The sequence below is a fragment of the Lissotriton vulgaris genome, chromosome 8, assembly GCF_964263255.1.
Source record: "Lissotriton vulgaris chromosome 8, aLisVul1.2, whole genome shotgun sequence".
NCBI classification, from domain to species: Eukaryota; Metazoa; Chordata; class Amphibia; order Caudata; family Salamandridae; genus Lissotriton; species Lissotriton vulgaris.
The window spans coordinates 1,263,181,463-1,263,203,842 of record NC_141696.1 but is presented as its reverse complement, the minus strand read 5'-3'; the positions used below and the strand labels follow the sequence as shown (position 1 = coordinate 1,263,203,842).

At 44.3% G+C, this 22,380-nt stretch overlaps 1 protein-coding gene across 1 annotated transcript in view; it reads right to left on the bottom strand.

Moving 5' to 3' along the window:
* Positions 1-22,380, bottom strand: part of ATP8A2 (ATPase phospholipid transporting 8A2) — a 2,134,099-nt gene that overhangs the window by 1,386,370 nt on the left and 725,349 nt on the right. The window contains exon 11 of the mRNA XM_086935178.1: positions 15,628-15,793. Coding sequence (XP_086791304.1) covers positions 15,628-15,793 — 166 coding nt within the window. The remainder of the gene's footprint in view (positions 1-15,627; positions 15,794-22,380) is intronic.

Genomic DNA, 22,380 nt, shown 5'->3' with positions numbered 1-22,380 from the left:
GGTGTGTCCAGGAGCGGCTTGGACGCAGTTGGGGGCGCGACCAGGGTTAAGGGCTAGGAGGGTGGCGGCATCGTAGGTGATGCGGGAGGGCTGGGCAGCACGGGGACCAGGTGGTCTGGCGCTGGGCGCGGTCCAGGCGCGGACGGGCGTAGACGGGCTTACCTTTGGCGCACCTTCGGCGCGAATGGGGCGCGGTCGCTGCGCGTGAACGCTGCACGCGGGAGCTACTGTCATAAATGGAGAGTGGAGGGGGAGGGGCGAGGGCGGCTCAGCTGGGAGGCGGGTCGGGCACACGAGGACCACAACAACAAACAAAATGGAGGCGGAGGGGGGAGCAGAGCGGAGCGCTATTGGCAAACGCGCAAACAATGTTATGAAACAGCAATCACAATGAAATAATTTGAGCGCTAATGAGGCAAAGCGGTGAACAAGCAGGCGAAATAAAATGCAGCTTAATGAAGTGAATCTGAGCAAAGCAGCGCTACGATACCAGGTGTCTGCCAGGGACACTGGGAGCGACCACTCGGTCTGTGAGGAGAAGCGAGTCACAGCGTCTAGAGGGCGAGGAGCGCTATTTCAAGTCAGTGGGAGGGCGGCTCAGCTGGGAGGCGGGTCGGGCACACGAGGACCACAACAACAAACAAAATGGAGGCGGAGGGGGGAGCAGAGCGGAGCGCTATTGGCAAATGCGCAAACAATGTTATGAAACAGCAATCACAATGAAATAATTTGAGCGCTAATGAGGCAAAGCGGTGAACAAGCAGGCGAAATAAAATGCAGCTTAATGAAGTGAATCTGAGCAAAGCAGCGCTACGATACCAGGTGTCTGCCAGGGACACTGGGAGCGACCACTCGGTCCGTGAGGAGGAGCGAATCACAGCGTCTAGAGGGCGAGGAGCGCTATTTCAAGTCAGTGGGAGGGCGGCTCAGCTGGGAGGCGGGTCGGGCACACGAGGACCACAACAACAAACAAAATGGAGGCGGAGGGGGGAGCAGAGCGGAGCGCTATTGGCAAACGCGCAAACAATGTTATGAAACAGCAATCACAATGAAATAAGTTGAGCGCTAATGAGGCAAAGCGGTGAACAAGCAGGCGAAATAAAATGCAGCTTAATGAAGTGAATCTGAGCAAAGCAGCGCTACGATACCAGGTGTCTGCCAGGGACACTGGGAGCGACCACTCGGTCCGTGAGGAGGAGCGAGTCACAGCGTCTAGAGGGCGAGGAGCGCTATTTCAAGTCAGTGGGAGGGCGGCTCAGCTAGGAGGCGGGTCGGGCACACGAGGACCACAACAACAAACAAAATGGAGGCGGAGGGGGGAGCAGAGCGGAGCGCTATTGGCAAACGCGCAAACAATGTTATGAAACAGCAATCACAATGAAATAATTTGAGCGCTAATGAGGCAAAGCGGTGAACAAGCAGGCGAAATAAAATGCAGCTTAATGAAGTGAATCTGAGCAAAGCAGCGCTACGATACCAGGTGTCTGCCAGGGACACTGGGAGCGACCACTCGGTCCGTGAGGAGGAGCGAGTCACAGCGTCTAGAGTGCGAGGAGCGCTATTTCAAGTCAGTGGGAGGGCGGCTCAGCTGGGAGGCGGGTCGGGCACACGAGGACCACAACAACAAACAAAATGGAGGCGGAGGGGGGAGCAGAGCGGAGCGCTATCGGCAAACGCGCAAACAATGTTATGAAACAGCAAAAGATTCGAGGGTGCATTTTGCGCTAATTAAATAGCACTAAATGCAACTGAGCATAAACAGCAGCCCTTGTGCTTACTAAATGTGCTATCATGGTAGCACGGTTTCTTCCAAATTACTCTTAATTACACCAGCGGGTGTAATCTTTATTTATTTATTTATTTATTTTTGAGATTTTTATTGCGCAAACAAATACCCTGGGGTGTCTCGGCGCATGTGTGAGCTAGCAGGACCATAATAGTAGAGTTCACTGGTCAAACAGCCATGTCTTTACGAGCCTCCGGAAGCTCATCAGGTTGGGGGCATTTTTGATATTTAATGGAAGAAGGTTCCAGAGTTTTGGTGTGGCCACTAAAAAGCGACGGTCTCCCCAAGTTGCCGTTCTAGTGCGAGGTACAGGAAGAAGGCAAGTGTTGGCAGATCTCAACAGTCTTTTGGGGGTGTACAGCTGGAGTGCCTCAGTCAGGAATTTGGGTCCTGTGCCATGCACTGCCTTGTAGGCAATGCAGAGGGCCTTGAACTTAATACGGCTCTCTACTCTGAGCCAGTGAAGCTGGCGGATGGCAAGGGTAGTAGGCTGGCGGCGAGGGATGTTTAAAAGAGTTCTGGCAGCCGCATTCTGTACCGACTGTAACTTTGACAGCACAGATTTCTGGGTATTGAGGAAGAGGGCATTTCCATAATCCATTTTGGAGAATACCAGAGTGGTAACTAAAGTCTTCCCGGCAGAGGAGGGGAGATAAGGCAGCAATTTCTTTATTTTCTTTAGCGTGAAGAAGACAGAGGAGACAACCTTGTTAACATGAAGGTTGAAAGTTAGTTTGCTATCGAAGATGACTCCCAAGTTCCTCGCTTTTACCACTGGGACAGGTGGAGAGCCCAGTTGTTTGGGCCACCAGATGGAAGACCATTCTGGGGCGGGGTTGCCAAAGGTCATAACCTCGGTTTTATCCGAGTTGAGCCTTAGGCAGTTGGAGGACATCCACGTACTGACAGCAAGCATTGCTTCCTGAAAATTGGCTGCCACTGCTGTGCCGTTCTTGTGGATCGCCAGCACCAGTTGGGTATCGTCTGCGTAGGAAGTTATTCGCACCCCATAGGCCTTTATTACCCTCGCTAAGTCCGCTACGTAGATGTTAAATAACGTGGGACTTAGCGAGGAGCCCTGTGGTACTCCACATGGTAGTGCAGAGACGGGAGAGTAGAAATTACCCAACTTGACTGTCTGGGTGCGGTCGGCCAGAAAAGATGAAATAAGGTCTCTAGCCGAACCGTCAATCCCCAGAGCTGTGACACGGTCGACCAAAATAGCATGGTCGACCGTGTCAAATGCAGCGGATAGATCCAGAAGAATTAAGATGGCCGTTCCTCCCTGATCCATGATGGTTCTGATTTCATCAGAAGCTTTTATTAAAGCGGTCTCCGTCCCGTGTCCCTTCCTAAAGCCAAATTGCGTTTCGTCTAAGAGTTGGTACGTGTCGACGAACTCTGAGAGCTGTATATTCATCAGAGCTTCGCAAATTTTGGCCGGGAAGGGAAGACAGGCAATTGGTCTATAGCTGACCGGGGCGGATGGATCCAGGGAGGGCTTCTTCAGAAGAGGCTTGATCACTGCCTTCTTCCACGGGACTGGATAACATCCGGTTTGAAAGGCAGTGTTGCAGATTTCCATGAGTGGGTGGGAAATCACCTCACTTAAATTAGCCATCACTGAGGGAGGACATGGGTCCAGAGGAGATCCAGACTTGGTGATGGAAATGAGTCTGCTAATTTGGTCTTCAGAGGTGTCAGCAAAAGAAGAAAGATGGTCATGGTTATTATGGGGAAGTTCCTTATTGCTGGCAGTGGATCTAGCCCCTGAATCTCCACCAAAGGATGCATAGATATCTGCTACTTTAGTAGTAAAGAAGGTGGACAGTGCGTTACAGAACAGTTGGGAGGGTTCTACTCCGAGACCCGATGGAGGTGTAGATAAGGAGTTGACCACTGAGAACAGTTCTCTGGCCGAATTCCTGGCATTGTTTATTTGGTTCGAGAAAAAAGTCATTTTCCGAGTAGTGATGGCCTTTTTATAAATGGTTAAGGCATCTTTGTAAGATTGCTTAGCAATGGGGCAATAGGATTTCCTCCAGTGTCTTTCTAAATTCCGACAATGTTGTCGGTGAAGTCTAAGCTCTTCTGTATACCATGCCGCCGAAGGCGACCTTCTATTAGGTTGGATGGATTTTTCTGGAGCGACCTGATCAGCAGCGTTCCTGATCCAGTCTTGGAAATCAGAGGCTGAGGGGACAGGATTGGACCCTATAGTAGGGGAGGATAATGTCAAGATATTTGCCATTTGAGGGATGTCAGCATTCTTCCAGGCACGAATTGCTGCCCTGGTAGGTGGTCTAGAAGCGGGGAGGTTGACTGGGCGAGTATCAATACCAAATATAATGGCCCTGTGGTCAGTCCAGGTAAGAGGTAAGGTGTCTAATATTGTAATAAGAGAGTTGTTCGTGAACACGCCGTCTAGAGTGTGTCCCGCCTGGTGAGTAGGTCCGTTTACCAATTGTTGGAGTCCTAGAGTAAGGAAGTCAGCAGTGAGTTGGGCAGTGTCGTGATTTCCCTGTTCTTCCAAAGGGAAATTAAAATCTCCCAATACTGTGTAATCAGCAGAGCTTATTGTGTAGTCGTTTAGCTCAGAGAGGGACCCAAGAAAGGAGTTCCGAGGTCCAGGAGGTCGGTAGAGCAAAATGCCTTTAAAAGTTTGTTTGCAGTTGATGTTGATTGCAAAAGTTGCAGCTTCACAGTAGGTGGATAAGATGGGGTCAAGCGTGGTATAATACTGATTCTTGTAAATTATAGCGAGTCCTCCACCTCTTCCTATTTGTCTGTCATGTCTCACAACGCTATAACCATGGGATTATTGGTAATTCCACGTTAAAGAGGAATGCTGTAAAATGATTTGGGATACAATGCTTATTAAACATGTGTCGAGTGTTCATGAATGCAATGTACGTGAGAGGGCTTCACATGTGTCCTGCGTGCAGAATAAGAGTGGTTCTAATGCGTTTTGGGATAAAGTGCCTATCTGAGATTTGGGCCACAGCGCCCTTAGTAGGAATGTAAAGTTCTCTGGGGAGTGAACGAGTGGTTTCTAAATTGCTTTGCCAATGTGTATTTTTTTTGTTTTGTTTTTATTGGAGTAAATGGAAAACATACAGCATAATGAAAACCCGCAACTAGGGGGTGATATTTTTTATGAACCAAACAATAAGGAAGGAAAAATAAAAAAGCAACATATTAACAATGAGATCATCTATGACGGGGAGGGGGTCTGCTAAAATAAACTTCAGTGACAGGCATTTAGGTACAGCACAAGACACATGTCAGAAAGGGCCACATGTACAGACCGTGCTCAGAGTCATCAACATATAAGCACATGGGGCGTGGCCGGCACATCAGGAGGATACCAGTCAAGGTGGAAACAGCCTCTCAAGTGCAGTTGAAAGCCTGGGCCCCCTGCACCCCAGTGGTCAGTAGGACTATCTGCAGCAGGCACCAAAGGTCCTTTAGCCAACAGCCACTGAAATCGTGGTGAAGTATAGTTCCAGCTGGGCACTACAGTATACCATGTCTGTCAGCCATTTATTCACCCTGGACACTCGGTGCCTACCCCAAATGCAGGCCACCTGACGCTTATCCATTAATACTACAACTGAAGTTAAGCAACTGAATTCCTTTGGCACATCTAGGTACACCTCAGAAGAACCATTTTTAGCACACCCGCCATGTCCGAGAGCTGTGCAGGTCCAAGCCAAGTGCATGAAGTCCACTGCCGGGGTCCCACTGCGACTGCAAGAAGATTCAGCCTCCAGACATCTTGACATTCCCAAGGCGGTGTGATATAGCTGGTGCAGGAACTTAAAATGGATAAGAAGGAGTCTGCCGTTTGGGGAAAACTCCCCCATTTGTTCACAGTAATATTTCCATTCCTTGTCCATGAGCTGTGTCCCCAGAATACTCTCCCAGTGTATTCGGGCACTGGGCTGCTTTAGTGGAGACTCCATATGTATTGTATTATTATAAGGTTGTCACTATGGACCTGATTATGATTCTGATGGTTGAGGACTGCCAGACTCATGGTGGTGCATCGGTGTCGGTCCAGCCGCCCCTGCACTGGCGGTCTGACTGTCCCATAAGAGTTGGGTGGTTGGACCGCCACCAGGGAACCACCATTCCCTGGTGGTGGTGCGGCGATGTAGAGGCACTTAAATGGTTGGTGGGACCTCTGCGGTCCCGCAAAGCACAATACGAGTTTCCTCCCCGCCGGCAGTGTGTTGGAGGTTCCTACTCCATGAACACCATGGCAGAGTGGAATCAAAGGGGGCCCTCAGGGTCCCCTATCCCTCATTTGCACGGGGATTGCATGCATGGGAGCACATTATGTGCCTCCTTATGTGTATGCACCCCAGTTCCTGCACGGCATGGACTTTCGAATCTATGCCATGCAGAAACCTAGTTGTGCAGTCCCATTGTGGGGTCCCATGCCACCCGTGAACTTCGGGGGTGTATGAGCACAGCAGTGGTGTACCACCTGCATCTGCACCGCCAAAAGTCGTAATCAGGCCCTATGTGTCTGCTAGATGTAAGTATCACCTAGTACTTTACAAGAGGGAGGTTCCTATGGAAAGGAGGGTTAGCGGGCCCTACACAGAGCTCGTAATCTGCAGTCTACTAGTGAGTCCATCACCAAGCAGGTCTTTCCCTCCCCTGCACATGGGCACTTCAGGAAGTGGCCATCCTGGAAGAGTCCTCCAACTTTTTGCTTCTCCAGGCCGCAGCCTTCGCAATGCCTCTTCTGTGAGCTGTAGAAGTGGTTAGTGGAGAAGTGATTGGCTTGGGAAAAATATTATGGGGTGCACTAGATGCCTGCGTAGTCTGTCCAAAGCCTGCAACACACAATCCACCATGTTAATCTATGCGTGGTGTATTCTAGGAGGGTGCCCAATGAGCGATTAGAGTATGTGAGGGCATGCAGCATCTCATTCCACTTGCTCACTTTGCCACTGGATTCAAGCAAGCCTGGCTGAAGACGGCTGTAATGCCAGAAACTGGTCCTAGGAAGCGCGTTTCCGGTCCAGGGAAGGCATGGCTTGACTGTTCCCATGAGGCACAGGGTCAGACTGATTTGCATATGGCCATGTCTGAACTGGGGTGGCAGAGTGGGCTAAAGAATGGTGATGGATTAAACCCAGATCTGTTGACTGGGGGTGAGTGTTTGACTGGTTCAGATGCTCCGTCCATCACCACCCCCTTTTGTACCACATCGCATTCCACTGCCACATGCGCTGTAAAAACCCCATGGAGCCAATAGTGACCAAATTGTGCTTGCGCACAGTTATAATGTAGCTCGAAGTCGGGACAACCTAGTACACCCTTGTGCATATGGAAGAATCCCAGCAGATTCTAGGCCATTTCCTACCCAGGCTAGAAAAATCATGTGGGATTTGAGTGTCTTGAAGAATATTTCTGTCTGTATTGTCAGAACGTTCTAGGATAGTTAAAGAAGTTTAGGTAGGATGACCATTTTCATCAGCGCCAGTCTGCCGGCTAGAAATACTGGAAGATTCTTCAGTCAGAGAGTCTTCAATTTGCGCTATGGCCACCCCATAGTTTTTAGAGGGGACGACATTGGTATCTCAGCTAATCCAGACCCCTAGATATTTAACCAATGTTGCACACCAGGGGAGAGGGTAATCCAGTGAGCATGTTGGGGTTCAGGAATATGGGGTAGTAACATGGTAGACTTATTCCAGTTGATCCTGCAGAGCAGTCAAAAAGATGAACTTGCTGACCACTGGCTAAGGTTATGGGCCGGCTCACAGAGCTAGACTGTTTTAACGTCCACATAGAGGGAGATGATCATATTTAATTCTAAGAAATATAGCCCCCTCTTGGCATGTGGCTGTCTGACCAAATATGCCAAAGGCTTAGTTGCCAGGGCATATGAAATAGGGGACAGTGGGCACTCCAGCCACGTACTCCAGTGACTTTGCAGAGGAGTGGACAGAAGACCATTAAGTCTGATCGTGGCCGTGGGTTAGTGATATGAGTTTCATCCAGAATATGAAACTCTGAGGTAATCCCATCCTCATAAGGACAGTGATAAGGAAGCCCCACTTAAGAGAATCAAATGATTTGGTAGTGTCTAAAATGAGGGCCACTGCCTTCAGGTCGGGGCTTAGCCGATACAACACTGCAAAAAAGGTTGCAGAGGTTGAGGTCCACCTGCCCTGAAGAAATTGCAGGAAATATGTAATGGCAAATAAAACATGTTGGCTGTTCAATTTAATATGGTCTAAACATAACAATTGCGGTGGGGATTTGTTCTACATGATGCAAGAAAAATCTATTCTCGGAATTGTTTGTGTCCTCCAAGGCAGCCAATAAGGCATCCATCCTGGTCTGTGAGGAGCTTTCTTTGAGTACTTTGCCTCAAATTCGGTTTTGTTCTGCTTCTGGTCGTCCTTTCTCATTCTAGCCTGAGGGCGATTAAGAGAGAGCAACTAAACACCACAAGAATCTGCACACCCACTGGGGACTGGTCCACTCCCCCATCCTCTCTCAGTGACCAGGTACAGCAAATGCAGGGCCCACCACTCCAATATCTACAGTAAAGGACAAACCTGCGCCTTCCCAGCAGTAAATCAGTTGCACCATCAGGCCAGAGTTTAACGCACCTGTCCAATCACAGCTGCAATTGTCCTACTTGATCTCAGCCTGCACTGAGACGAATGTTAGAGGGGGCCCAAGAACCTCAGAAAATCCAGCAGGGCAGGTGGGTCCCTCCTCTGCCTCCACTGTGAGTCAGTTGCACCACCAAGCAGAGTTCAGCACGCCCGCCCAATCACAGCTGCAGTTGTCCTCATTGATCTCAACCTACACCAAGGGTAATGTTAGAGGAGTTTTGAGAAACAGGGAAGTCCCACTGGTAACCCACAAAGGTGGTTAGAGTTATACTGTAGGTGCCCAGAATCTTGCTTTTTAGCAATACCAATCACACAATAATATATTACCAAACCTCCTGCACAACTTATTCAGCTAGACATAGGCCAACCATTGTAAAAAAGATATCAAATACCATTAATACCTATAAGGCACACATATTACCAATCTTTGGTCAGAATTAGAAAAAACAGGAAAATTGTTTTTAGAAAAATATATCATTTGTGTGTTTATTTCAGGATTACAAGATAATCACAATGATAACAATTAATTAAAAAAATCATACAGTATCACAATTAAAAACATATAGAATCATAGCTATAAGCAAAAAACAAACAATTTATACATTATAAAGTTAAAATGTTCGCAAGAACGGGGGTCGACGCGGCGTTTCGGTTTTGGAGAAACAATTAAAACCTTCTTCAGGACCAAGTTCTAAAAAGAAACTCACAGTTACTTTTTTGTGCTTACAGATTGTTTTTGAAACAAACATTTACATAAAACAATTCCTGTTGTCTAGAGATACAGAACATACTACGACTATTTAGCAGTTGGCACTAGTCAAAACCTAGTTGTTGGTAATTTTATTGGAATTGTCAAAACATACCAGCTTCTGTAATGGTCACCATTAACAAATACCAGCATATGCTTACAGGGAGATGTTAGCACTATGTTGTCACCTAGTAGGTGATTGATAACAATGGCATTGGTTACCTGAGTTGAAAAACTGTCTTCCAGATAAATCATGGAGGACCAGCCGCCCGATTATAATTTCCGGGTCTTAGCTGTACTGCATATTTTCATGGATTCGGATATAACTTGGGCAGTTATGATGCCTGTAGGTGAATGACAATAGAGCCATCGTAAATGTACTGATACCTTTAATTTACTAGGCGTTTCAGAGTGATAGGCTGAAAGTTTATACACAATGTATCTACCTTATGCTTTCAATGGACAGGGTCACGCTCTGGTAGTAGGAGCCACCGATATTAGTTTTCTGTTTAACTGTAGATAAGTAGATATAAATTACCATATTGTTTTCCAAAGGGTGATTCCCAAATATCCCAGGGTGTTCAATCATTCGCACTTACCCAGATTTTAATCACTGGCAACTCAATATTACACAAGCTTTTTCAATTGGCTTGTGTTGAAGGCGGCATTCATGTATTGGCAGGTATTCTCCTGACACTGTTGATAGAGAGAGGGAGTTTATAGAAAAGATGTTCCTATTAGCTAGATTGTTCTACTTTACCCTCATACATCATATATTTACCATGCTGATATTATATATGCACAATGACTGTGCGTAGCTTATAAGTGCTGCTGTGCTATATTTGCCCTTTCTATTGGCCCTTAAGTGCATTATATGTTCTACATACTTTCACCTAATTTATGTCCTGTTATCAGCAGTACTATGCATACGATTTTAAAACATTATTTCTGCGCTTAGAGTTTGATATATATATTACTCTCAATATGGTAGTAATGTCGAGTCTACAGGGAATGAAATTCTCATATTTAAGCATGTATGTCGCAGCATGGATGCAGTTATATCACCTGATGTGGAGCCAGTAGCATTGAGTATTTCGGAGATATTATACGTGGATTTAATCTATGTACCACACATCGAGTGTCCCGGTTGCATTTTTTGGGAGTGCAGCACAGTGATATACACGCGTCATTCAGTGCTTACTCTAGCAACGTAATTTAAGTCTGGGGGACATTACCGGTGATGTTCTTTTGCATTACTCTCAGCGTCCTAAATAGTCGGATGCCTGACACAGTTAAGTTACTTAAGGTTGTAAGGTGCAAGGCGGATATTATGGCTTGTGTATTAGAAAAGCGGGGATCTGTTATGCGCAAATGCGGATAGTATGCGGAAAGGACCGATCACGTTCAGCTTACCTTAAAGTTAAAATTCGGCCTCCCTGCTCCTACTCCGGCGGCGTTTCGTGGATTCAGCAACGCTTGAGTATACGGGGTAGAAGCGGTTTGGGGCCTTTTAATGGTCCGAGTCTGGTGATTGGATGAACGTCATCCGCTCGCTGATAGGCTCTCTGGCGATCACATGGCTGTTTGGTTTGTATACCAACAGACCCGTGTCGCACGCCGTAAACGTAAGCACACAGCTTCTATCCATTTATATATATTCATGATGGTAAACATAGTTTGTGGCCTGTTTACAATAATTAAAGGTCATTTATAGAAAATGTCATGTGTGTGCTAGGCTGTTGGTATACAAACCAAACAGCCATGTGATCGCCAGAGAGCCTATCAGCGAGCGGATGACGTTCATCCAATCACCAGACTCGGACCATAAAAAGGCCCCAAACCGCTTCTACCCCGTATACTCAAGCGTTGCAGAATCCACGAAACGCCGCCGGAGTAGGAGCAGGGAGGCCGAATTTTAACTTTAAGGTAAGCTGAAGGCGATCGGTCCTTTCCGCATACTATCCGCATTTGCGCATAACAGATCCCCGCTTTTCTAATACGCAAGCCATAATATCTGCCTTGCACCTTACAACCTTAAGTAACTTAACTGTGTCAGGCGTCCGACTATTTAGGACGCTGAGAGTAATGCAAAAGAACATCACCGGTAATGTCCCCCAGACTTAAATTACGTTGCTAGAGTAAGCACTGAATGACGCGTGTATATCACCGTGCCGCACTCCCAAAAAATGCAACCGGGACACTCGTTGTGTGGTACATAGATTAAATCCACGTATAATATCTCCGAAATACTCGATGCTACTGGCTCCACATCAGGTGATATAACTGCATCCATGCTGCGACATACATGCTTAAATATGAGAATTTCATTCCCTGTAGACTCGACATTACTACCATATTGAGAGTAATATATATATCGAACTCTAAGCGCAGAAATAATGTTTTAAAATCGTATGCATAGTACTGCTGATAACAGGACATAAATTAGGTGAAAGTATGTAGAACATATAATGCACTTAAGGGCCAATAGAAAGGGCAAATATAGCACAGCAGCACTTATAAGCTACGCACAGTCATTGTGCATATATAATATCAGCATGGTAAATATATGCTATATGAGGGTAAAGTAGAACAATCTAGCTAATAGGAACATCTTTTCTATAAACTCCCTCTCTCTATCAACAGTGTCAGGAGAATACCTGCCAATACATGAATGCCGCCTTCAACACAAGCCAATTGAAAAAGCTCGTGTAATATTGAGTTGCCAGTGATTAAAATCTGGGTAAGTGCGAATGATTGAACCCCCTGGGATATTTGGGAATCAACCTTTGGAAAACAATATGGTAATTTATATCTACTTATCTACAGTTAAACAGAAAACCAATATCGGTGGCTCCTACTACCAGAGCGTGACCCTGTCCATTGAAAGCATAAGGTAGATACATTGTGTATAAACTTTCTGCCTATCACTCTGAAACGCCTAGTAAATTAAAGGTATCAGTACATTTACGATGGCTCTATTGTCATTCACCTACAGGCATCATAACTGCCCAAGTTATATCCAAATCCATGAAAATATGCAGTACAGCTAAGACCCGGAAATTATCCTCATAGATGCTATTAAACATTCCTCCCCAGTGCTGCGCTGTCCATTGGAACTAGTGCTGAATGGACGTCCAATGGTCGTGCGCAGCACTGGGGAGGTAGTGCTGCCGTCGGCCAATGCACCGAGGCAGCACTTACGGGGTTATAATCGGGCGGCTGGTACTCCATGATTTATCTGGAAGACAGTTTTTCAACTCAGGTAACCAATGCCATTGTTATCAATCACCTACTAGGTGACAACATAGTGCTAACATCTCCCTGTAAGCATATGCTGGTATTTGTTAATGGTGACCATTACAGAAGCTGGTATGTTTTGACAATACCAATAAAACTACCAACAACTAGGTTTTGACTAGTGCCAACTGCTAAATAGTCGTAGTATGTTCTGTATCTCTAGACAACAGGAATTGTTTTATGTAAATGTGTTTGTTTCAAAAACAATCTGTAAGCACAAAAAAGTAACTGTGTGTTTCTTTTTAGAACTTGGTCCTGAAGAAGGTTTTAATTGTTTCTCCAAAACCGAAACGCCGCGTCGACCCCCGTTCTTGCGAACATTTTAACTTTATAATGTATAAATTGTTTGTTTTTTGCTTATAGCTATGATTCTATGTTTTTAATTGTGATACTGTATGATTTTTTTAATTAATTGTTATCATTGTGATTATCTTGTAATCCTGAAATAAACACACGAATGATATATTTTTCTAAAAACAATTTTCCTGTTTTTTCTAATTCTGACCAAAGATTGGTAATATGTGTGCCTTATAGGTATTAATGGTATTTGATAGCTTTTTTACAATGGTTGGCCTATGTCTAGCTGAATAAGTTGTGCAGGACGTTTGGTAATATATTATTGTGTGATTGGTATTGCTAAAAAGCAAGATTCTGGGCACCTACAGTATAACTCTAACCACCTTTGTGGGTTACCAGTGGGACTTCCCTGTTTCTCAACATTTCTCCCCTGTCCCAGATTTGACAGATAAGGGGGCCTCCTTTACTTTTTTCAATTAATGTTAGAGGAGGCCAAGTACCTAGATCATCAGTGGGTCAAGTGGGGTCTTTATCTGCCTCCCCAGTAGCACCCAGCGGGTCCGCGTTAACTCCTGTACCACAGGAGGGAGACATGTGCAGTTCATGCCTTATCCAACTTTCATTCCTGGGGTCCAGGCCCCCAATCCCACAGGAAGGCCGTTGTTTGCTTCCTCCTTTTCCTCCTTAGGTACCCGGCACTGTACCGCAACCACGGATAACAAAATCGGGGCCGACAGCCCCCGCAGTCAGCCACAGCTCCACGGCCAGGCATCTCCTTATTGGTGAGGTTGCAGCGCCAAGGCTTGCTTCAGTTTCGCTTAAACTCATGCACCTGGATAGCCTGCAAGATCTTGTTGAGCGGCTCCCAGGGCTTTCAGTGGTAGTGGCGTCTGGCAGAAGGGGTACAGGTCTGCAGAGCCCGTCACAGTCAGCCCGAAATGGAGCACTGTCCAGTGCCCGCCATCTTGTTGAGGCCGTCCGCTGGTCTACGTCCACTTCAGATGATGCACATCAACCAGATAGCAGGTCAGCCCCAGAGGGCTGTGACTGAATATTCCCCCATCACGGGATGGATTTCAGGTGTATCCGTGTGGGCGCATAAGGTATAACTGCATACACGGCACAAGGAGCCTCACAGGAGTGTCACCATCTAGGAGCTGGGCTAAAGCACATTACATACTTTGCTAAGCACTGTGAATACTGGAGGTTGGTTTTTTGGTGCCCAGTGTGGCAGAGTTTATGAGAAAACTGTAAAGTGTACAGTGGTACAGGGTATATGGCGTCTTGCAGCATGCGCCTGGGTACAGTCCATGGGGTGCTGGTGGTTACTCCTGAGTGCACTATATGAAGGGTTCTTAATGTACAAGTCTCTTGCATGTACTTTACTCCCAACAATTTTGCAATCCTGTAATGTGTACTATGCCCTGCGGCACTTAGACTCCTGATATGCGCTGAACCCAACAACAACTGTATTAGATAAGCTTGTCTAGTGGTACAGCGTATCTGAGAGAAAGTTAAAGTGCTCTGTGATCCAGCCGATAGAAGGTGCTTGAGGGAGGACATATGATCTTGTGTCTAACTTGCTTATTTTGGAACCTGGGGACATGGGTTTTTAATGCCTGTTGCGCACTTGACTGCACATTTCATAATTCAGGGCAGATCACTTCATCTCTCGTGCCTCAAATTGTATACATGTGAAACGTAATTCGATTTTGTAATTCAAAGGTATTATATCTGTCTTATTGTCCGCGAATACCCTCCTACTGCTGTAAATGAAGTGGAATACACCACAGAGAGCAAATACAGTGGCATGGATACAACACAAGTGTCTGTAAACTACTACAGACAGAAACATAAACCTAGAAAAAGGATGAGCACGGTAACTGTTTTGACCTTTCAGTTATAGAACCTCCTTGTCACTGTAACATCTGTAACTAAAACACCCCCAAAGATTCTTGTAAAATGCTATGAACCGTATCATTCCCTAGAATCAGTGCATTTATCGTTTAGAGCGCTTTAAAAGGCCTGCTGTGGAGAGATGCTTGCACGAGTGTGCATCTCTTTGCACCATGCACTCTGTGGCTTGTTGAAAACAGGGGAGCTAGGATTCAACAAACACAGTAGGTATGAATGAGGCTGAGAGGAAGGAAGCAAGCATAAAAGACAGTGAGTAGGAACTCTGAGGTCCCATCAAATTACAAAAATCTAATAGGTTGCTAATGGGACAGTGTAACCTTCCACCAAATGCCAGGGGCCTAAATTAATTGGAGGAGTATGTACAACATAAACACGCATTGCCAAAGCTGACAGGTCTGTCCCGGGTCAGAGTGGAGCAGAAAATAGGCCTGGACAGCAAAATATAACTGACACTCATTAGTGAATTTTCTAGCTAAAAAAGTGGCCCATGTTTTAAATTGAGACAGTTTTGAACTTGTAAACAGAAGCTGTTTATGTATCTTACAAGATATGCAAGACTACATGGATTTGAGGTTGCTGCATGCAATGTATGTTTTAATATCAGAGGCCACAACACCCAAAAACCCAGGCCACACATTTCGGTTTAAGACCAGCCTGTTGGGTAATACCTGATTGACTTGTAGGCCAGTTTGACCGTGGGTCTGGCTTACATATTCAGGTAGAACCATACCTATTGTCTTTGGGCAGGATTGTTTAAAAAAAATAGAGTGTGTTGTCTTTGCAAAAGGTTGTTATAAATATAAAGGGGTTGCATATTCTTTGTGTTAACACCTGCAACACTACAGCAATAGGTTTCAAATCCAGACTAAAAATAAGTCTAGCATTTAGCAAGCAGAATAACATATTTGGCATTGCCACAATTAATATGGTCTTACCATTTGATCCTAGGTACCAATTAACCTGACCATGAGTTCTGTTCCAAAGTAGAGCACCAACAGAACTGATGAGGGCCATGACGAGGAGGATGCAAAATAATACCAGGATTTGCATGTTGGTCACCTTTTCAACATTCGACCTCTTCAGGGGAGCTTTCGTTGAATTCTAAAGGGTACAATAAATAGACTCTTAATAGTGGTGAATAAGAACAGTAAAGATAGACTTCCAGTATAAATATTCTACCATCATTCAAAAACAACGAAAACTCTAGCATTGTACAATTATTGCATGGCAAACATCTCTTCTAGAATAAATCAAAGTCATTTTAGTAATACAGTAAATATTACATTTGTGTTTTTGCGACATATCACGGTAAATTTTATGGCTCACAGATTTCCTTCTATATAGTCCCCAGCTCAACACTTCCTTAGGAAGTAGTATTGTTCTGCTATCTTTACATTATGACTTGGTTATTCCATTCATAATTTATGCTTCAAAAGTTACATGGTAGGTAATTCCTAACTTCTTCCGGATGACATGCTGAATTTTCTGACTCTTAGGTAAAAATGTCTAATAGGGTTTAGTGTAATGCCCTGGTTTTAATGTAATTCACTACACTTCTTAGGTTTGCGTTTCCCTTCAATATGGAGGCCACTGTTCCAGAGAGGATCTTGCTCTGGGCATTTCAAAGTAATTTGATTAGGAACTCATCTAGCAGTTGAATAGGGAAAGTTCCCTATATTTCAAGTTTTAGAGCCCTCATAAAAGCAGTGCATTGGAGAGGGGTTGGCAGAGGGGCGAGTGTGAGAAAATGCTGATCCCATAAAAGGATCTTGGATGCACCTGGAGGAAATCTTCTCTGTTTCAGGTATTTTGACTCCTGCGGAGCACACTCCTCCCTGCTCTCATGCCGAAGGCCGGCCAAGCATCTGAAGGACCTCTGATGAGATAATCAATGCTGTCTATGGGAATGCCTGTTGGATTTATCCCATTTACCACACTATTGTGCATGGGTCAGCTCCAGGTCAACCAGATGGGACTGAGTTTCACTACGGCAGCACGCCTACCAGATGACTCTTATTGACAAGAGTTGACAAAAAGCAGCTTATGGACAATATCTCCACCAATCAAATTTGACCAACTAAGCAATATGTACAGAGTACCACATCTGACTCACTCACGCTAAAGAACAATTTAGCCTGAAGTTTGCCCTTAATGGTCATCATTGCCACCTCTACAATAATGTGCACAAATAATTGTTTCTTGTGCTATTATTGTAGCGGGTTACGGCTCAGGTCCACAACCATAAATGTATTTTTTCATGTTTTTGAGTCTGTCAAAATACAGGAATACCAGGCTACAAACAAAAGCCATGTGAAGAGAAATTAATGCATCTACATGTATTGTACGATGCATATTTTACCTTTCTGTATGCTTACATTTTGACATAATTTAGGCTTGGGACCTTTCAAACTGCAGTTTAAGGTTCAATGTTAAATATAGCGTTTTGTCTGCACAATGGTGAAAGGTGATACCTTACATAAACACCTTAGAAGCCCGGTGGCTTATGTAATGTCAAATACCCCATTAAACTGTATTAAAATGCATGGTGGTATCTCAGTACTTTAGGACAATGTTAGATAGGAATTTAAGAATGCTTTCACCAAATTCAATTCCAATGCAGATTTGATAAAGGTGTTTCTGCTGATCCAATTGATTATGTTTATCCCTCTGCCTAGACTAAATACAATGGAGGCAGACATAGCACACACCTTCACAAACTGGGCCTTTGCCAGTTATACTTCTGCTGATCCTTTTAAAAGAACCCTTGAAACATTGAATTGTGTGTCACTATTTAACCCATAAAGAGTAACAGACTCACCAACTATGGGCAGACTTTTCATGTTTTAAAAAAATGCCCAGTTTTTGTTGACTAAAATCAAACAACTAGAGTTAAAACTCTCAGGGGATACCCTTGAACAAGATACCTTTGAGAGTTGTACACAAACTGGACACACCTGACCTGTATCGAAAGCAATCTCACCATCAGAGCAACCATTTTTTGAAAAGGAGGGGTGTGAAATTAGTCTACAAAATTACAATCATCTCTGTAGACAAAACAATGGAGGTAAATTTACATTCAGTAAGTCTAGCCACCCATGTCTCAGGATTTGTAAGGTTGATTTCAATGGGGGTTTCTGGTTGGTTACCTTTTTGACTTTATTTCCACAAAAAAATCTGAACTTGGATTTTCCTATAATATATAGAGAAAATGGTTTTTGGGTCATTTGCCCAAATACAACATGCAAAGTTATTGAACAGACTAAGAATGACTAATAATGAACATTTCTCATCTCATCATTAGAGCTTGTGGACTTGAAGATTGTACCATTCCTGCAGCACCACTCAAGTTCTGTGCAAAGTGTGCTGTATTCTGGGTCTTCCGGATAAAGAATTCAATAACATAGTATTTTTACTTTATTTTGTATCTGTGTATTGAGTTTACACACAAGACAGAAAGCATGATTTAGAGCTGGGCGTTAAAAGGACTTCTGCCACTTTGGAACCCAAAACCAACCTTGTCTGCATTCTCCATGCCCTTTTACTCGGTTGTTAGGGGGCCACCTAACACATCAGCAAAGCTTCACCAGCTTTACTACTGGGTTGGACTTGTATCACCAGCTCCTCTGATGGAGAGGGTTAAGTTTGCATCAGCTAAACAAATGGTTTGTTTGTAATGATCATTAAGGCACTGTGCTGAAAAAAGTTCTCCAGGAAATGGAAAGGCACAATGGCATGAAATACTGTTTGCGCTTAGCAACTCCTGCTTGGGAATTTGTCATTTGGAGACAGAACCTTTACTTTGAATGACATTGTGAGCATTGAAAACGTGCAATCTGAATGATCTTGTCTCTACACCTAGCCTAAGCCAAACAAAAAGATACTTGAAAAAATACCAAGATATTTCCACATGAACACAGACTTATCACCCACTGGAGCACCACTGTCGACAACCCCTACGCCAGTGAACACTCAAATAGGTTTTTGAAGTTATAAATTATTTTTTTCCAATCCTGCTTGTCTGTATTGCTTGCAAGACACTCTAGCTGTCAAGGTAATTTTTCTCCAATCTCTCCTGCAAGTTAATTAACACCCCTTCACGAGCAACTCAGTCCCAAAGGCCTGGCACTCAAAGGACCATGCATGCTTCAACATTGGGCGTGGAAAGCGTTTGTTCGCAGCCACTTCCCTTGGACAACCCCCTACCTTCCGAGGGCTATCTGAAGCTCAGGAGCTCATCTGCGCACAGTGGGCATCCTGCCGGTGAGTCAAAGGCATGTTCGTCTGTGCACGGGCTGCGCCTTGCGTGAGGACCCCTGGCCATTTTATCGCAGGCCCAGCGCAGAGGGTCTCATATCCTAAGATGACCAGCCAGCATATGATTTAATGGGTAAGAAGCCAAACTATTACCTGTAAACCTCATCTTGGCCCTTTTCAATGCCCAGTCTGCAAACTGGCAATATCACACGATACTGTCGACATGTATCGTGGGTAAAATTACATTATGTAACCCAACAACCTTCCCAGGACACAGTTAAGTGTAGCTTAGTCAACGCACGCTCACTAATAAAACACAACCTAGATTTCAAAGAATTTGTGGACACACAACATCAACATAATATTTATCAGAGTGACCTGGTTAAACCCCACTGCCAATCCAGATTTGGCCCAAGATATTCCAGTAGGCTACTCTATCCTTAGGTCAGATAGATTAAACAACGTGGGGGGTGTGGCCATTATTCTTAGGGAAGAGATGGCAATTTCTAGCTCCCTTGCAAATAGTGATCTGGATAGCAACGTTTTACCATTCCGAATGAGCCTGAGTCAAACCTATTTCTTCAATAGCATATTTGTCTACCGACCATCAGGCCCAAAAACCTCCTTTATGAACAACCTAAGCCCATTTTTAGAATCAAGTATTGACTGATCTGATTTCCCAATTCTAGTGGGATTTAACTTTCATTTAGATCCCCCAGATGACCCTGACACCCACACCCTAACTAAAACACTTGGCAGCATTAACCTAGATCAGAAGGTAGGAGTTCCCATTCACAGAACTATACATACTCGATGGCATTTTCACAAGTAACCTCCATCTTAATTTTAAATAAGTTCTACCTCGGCTTTGGTCGGATCATAATGCAGTCCTATTTGATATAAGGATCCCCTGCTCCCAACGTAGCAACGGAATAAGATGGACCCTATCGAATTTCAAAAATGATTAAACAGACAAAGCCAAATGATGACCTCAACCTGAATTCAGCTGCCACTGCATACTCCTTCAGTTCAGCAGTAGGAAAAATGGCCTCAAAATTATTCTTCTCAAACAAAACAAAAATCCATCCGATAAATTAAGAATCCAGAAACAACTCTGTAGAAAATTAGAAAGACAATTGTGAGCAGCCCGAGATAAAAAAACGTTATTCAGGAGCTATCACAGACTATATAGTTCTAATTAAGGAGGAGAAGACCAAACACTTCTCTGACAAACTCTCTCAGTCTATTCACCACGATTAAAAGTCTGCCAAAAATACCTGAACCCACCCAACAAAAACGACAGCGCTGACTTGCAATTCTTTGGCTAGGTTTCCCCAGGCCAACGTAGCAGAGGTCTAAGGCACATTCAATGAGAACTTGTCTAACTATACAGAGGTGGTCATAACTCGAAACACACTCCATATTGAGAGTAGGCTGCAGTCTTTCACTCACTTGGACCTGGAAAAGGTTTGCAAATTAGTCTTGGCAACCAAATCAGGCTTGCCACTTGATAATTCACTTGGCGGCAGATAACATTAGTGAATCACAGAGTAAAATCTTTAACGAGATCCTGAGATCAGGACTCTTTCCGGCAAAATGGAAAATACAGTCAATAACACCACTGTTAAAGAAACCTAATTTGGACCCCTCCGAGCCCAGTAGCTTCAGGCCCTTATCCAGGTTGCCATTTACAGCGAAAGACTTGGAGAAGGCATTGAACATGGAACGGACCTCCTACATCAATAATAATAAACCTCTTGATCCCACTCAATAAAGTTTTTGAGAATCGCGCAGCACAGAAACCCCCTTGCAAGCTGCTATAGAAATTCTAAGATCAATCTTGGACAATGGAGGGAGGGCTGCCTTGATCCTTTTGGGTCTATCAGCGGCCTTCGACACGGTTGATCATCATACCTTAATCAACAGACTCTCTGAGGCTAGAAAAAAGGACAAAGCTCTTAAAGTCCTGGGTTCTTTTCTATCCAATAGGGAACAACATGTGGCTCTAGGTCAACTTTCCTAACCCAGTCTCAAGCTAATGTGTGGGGTTACCCCAGACTCAGCATTGAGCCCCTCTTTGTTTAATCTATATGTAACCCTGATGGCTCGGCTCATTCACCCATTTGGCTTTTCGACTGTTTCTTATGCCGACGATACTCAACTTATTATCTCAGTGTCCGGCAACTGGAAAGAGAAAGCGGATCGCTTGAATATGTGTATGACACAAATCAACAACTGGATGCAGCTTAATTGCCTGAAACTAAACAGAGGTTTTACTTTTTGGCAATGACCCCTCATTCTGGTCGCCCATGTAGTGGCCTAAAGATATAGGAGCCCTTCCCCTACCTCTAAACCAAGTGCTCAACTTGGGGATCATTATTGACATTAAACAGACTTTTAAGATCAGGTCAAAGCTCTGGTATCATCGGTCGTCCTACTATAAATATCAAAACATCCATTTATTTCACCAGATCTTCAGAAAACAGTGGGGACTGCCCTGGTACTATCCAAAATTGATTATGGAAATGCCTTATTTCTCAATATCCAAAACAAACTTTTTCAGAGTCTTCAAATTGTACAAAATGGCCAGGCTTATGGATCCCCAAACCCCAAACCATTTCTCAAGGCCTAGTAACACTACATTGGCTACCAGTTGAGAAAAGGATCATGTTCAGACCCCTATGCATTGCCTATAAAGCACTGCATAACATTGGTCCAGAATTTTGAAAATACCGTTTTAGATGGTACATACCATCTAGAAACGTGCGATCAAACACGGCCAAACTATTAGTGACCCCCAGAACAAAACCAGCCTCTGGAAAGGGAGAGAGGGGGTGGGGCGATTTTCATTTTAGGAACTACAGCACTAAAACTTAATCCCAACCTTTGGACCTTCAGAAAAGCTTTAAAGACCTAGTTCTTCAGCACATAATGCAGCAAAAATATCCAGCAGTCTTACTGAACAAAAGCAGTGCCAAGACACCACTGGTATTCGAGCCCTTTACAAAATATAAAATCAAAATCAAATATTTATTTCATGGACCCGACAAAAAAAAGCTTATAACCCTAAATCCCACGCAGCAGTTTGCCCTATTTGAACCCAGTTGGACCAATATTACTTTTTAACAAAAGAAGATTTGTAGTCAATACACTTTTGTATGTTTTTATAATACACTTAGCTTTGACACTAAACGTTTTACAGTTTGCATTGTTTTGCATTTTAAAGAGGTTCTTAAATTACCTCTTATGGGATTAAGTGCTAAAATCAGTCAAGTGACTAAAGGGAAAGCCAAGTTTGACTTACACAGTCTTTAGTTCACCACTTACAGATGCAAGGGAAGTCAGGTGACCTCATCCTACTTGGTGCAGATCCATTCTGTAATTGTCTGGGCACACACAGGGCATTCTCTTTTGAATAATTTAAAGGCATTCAA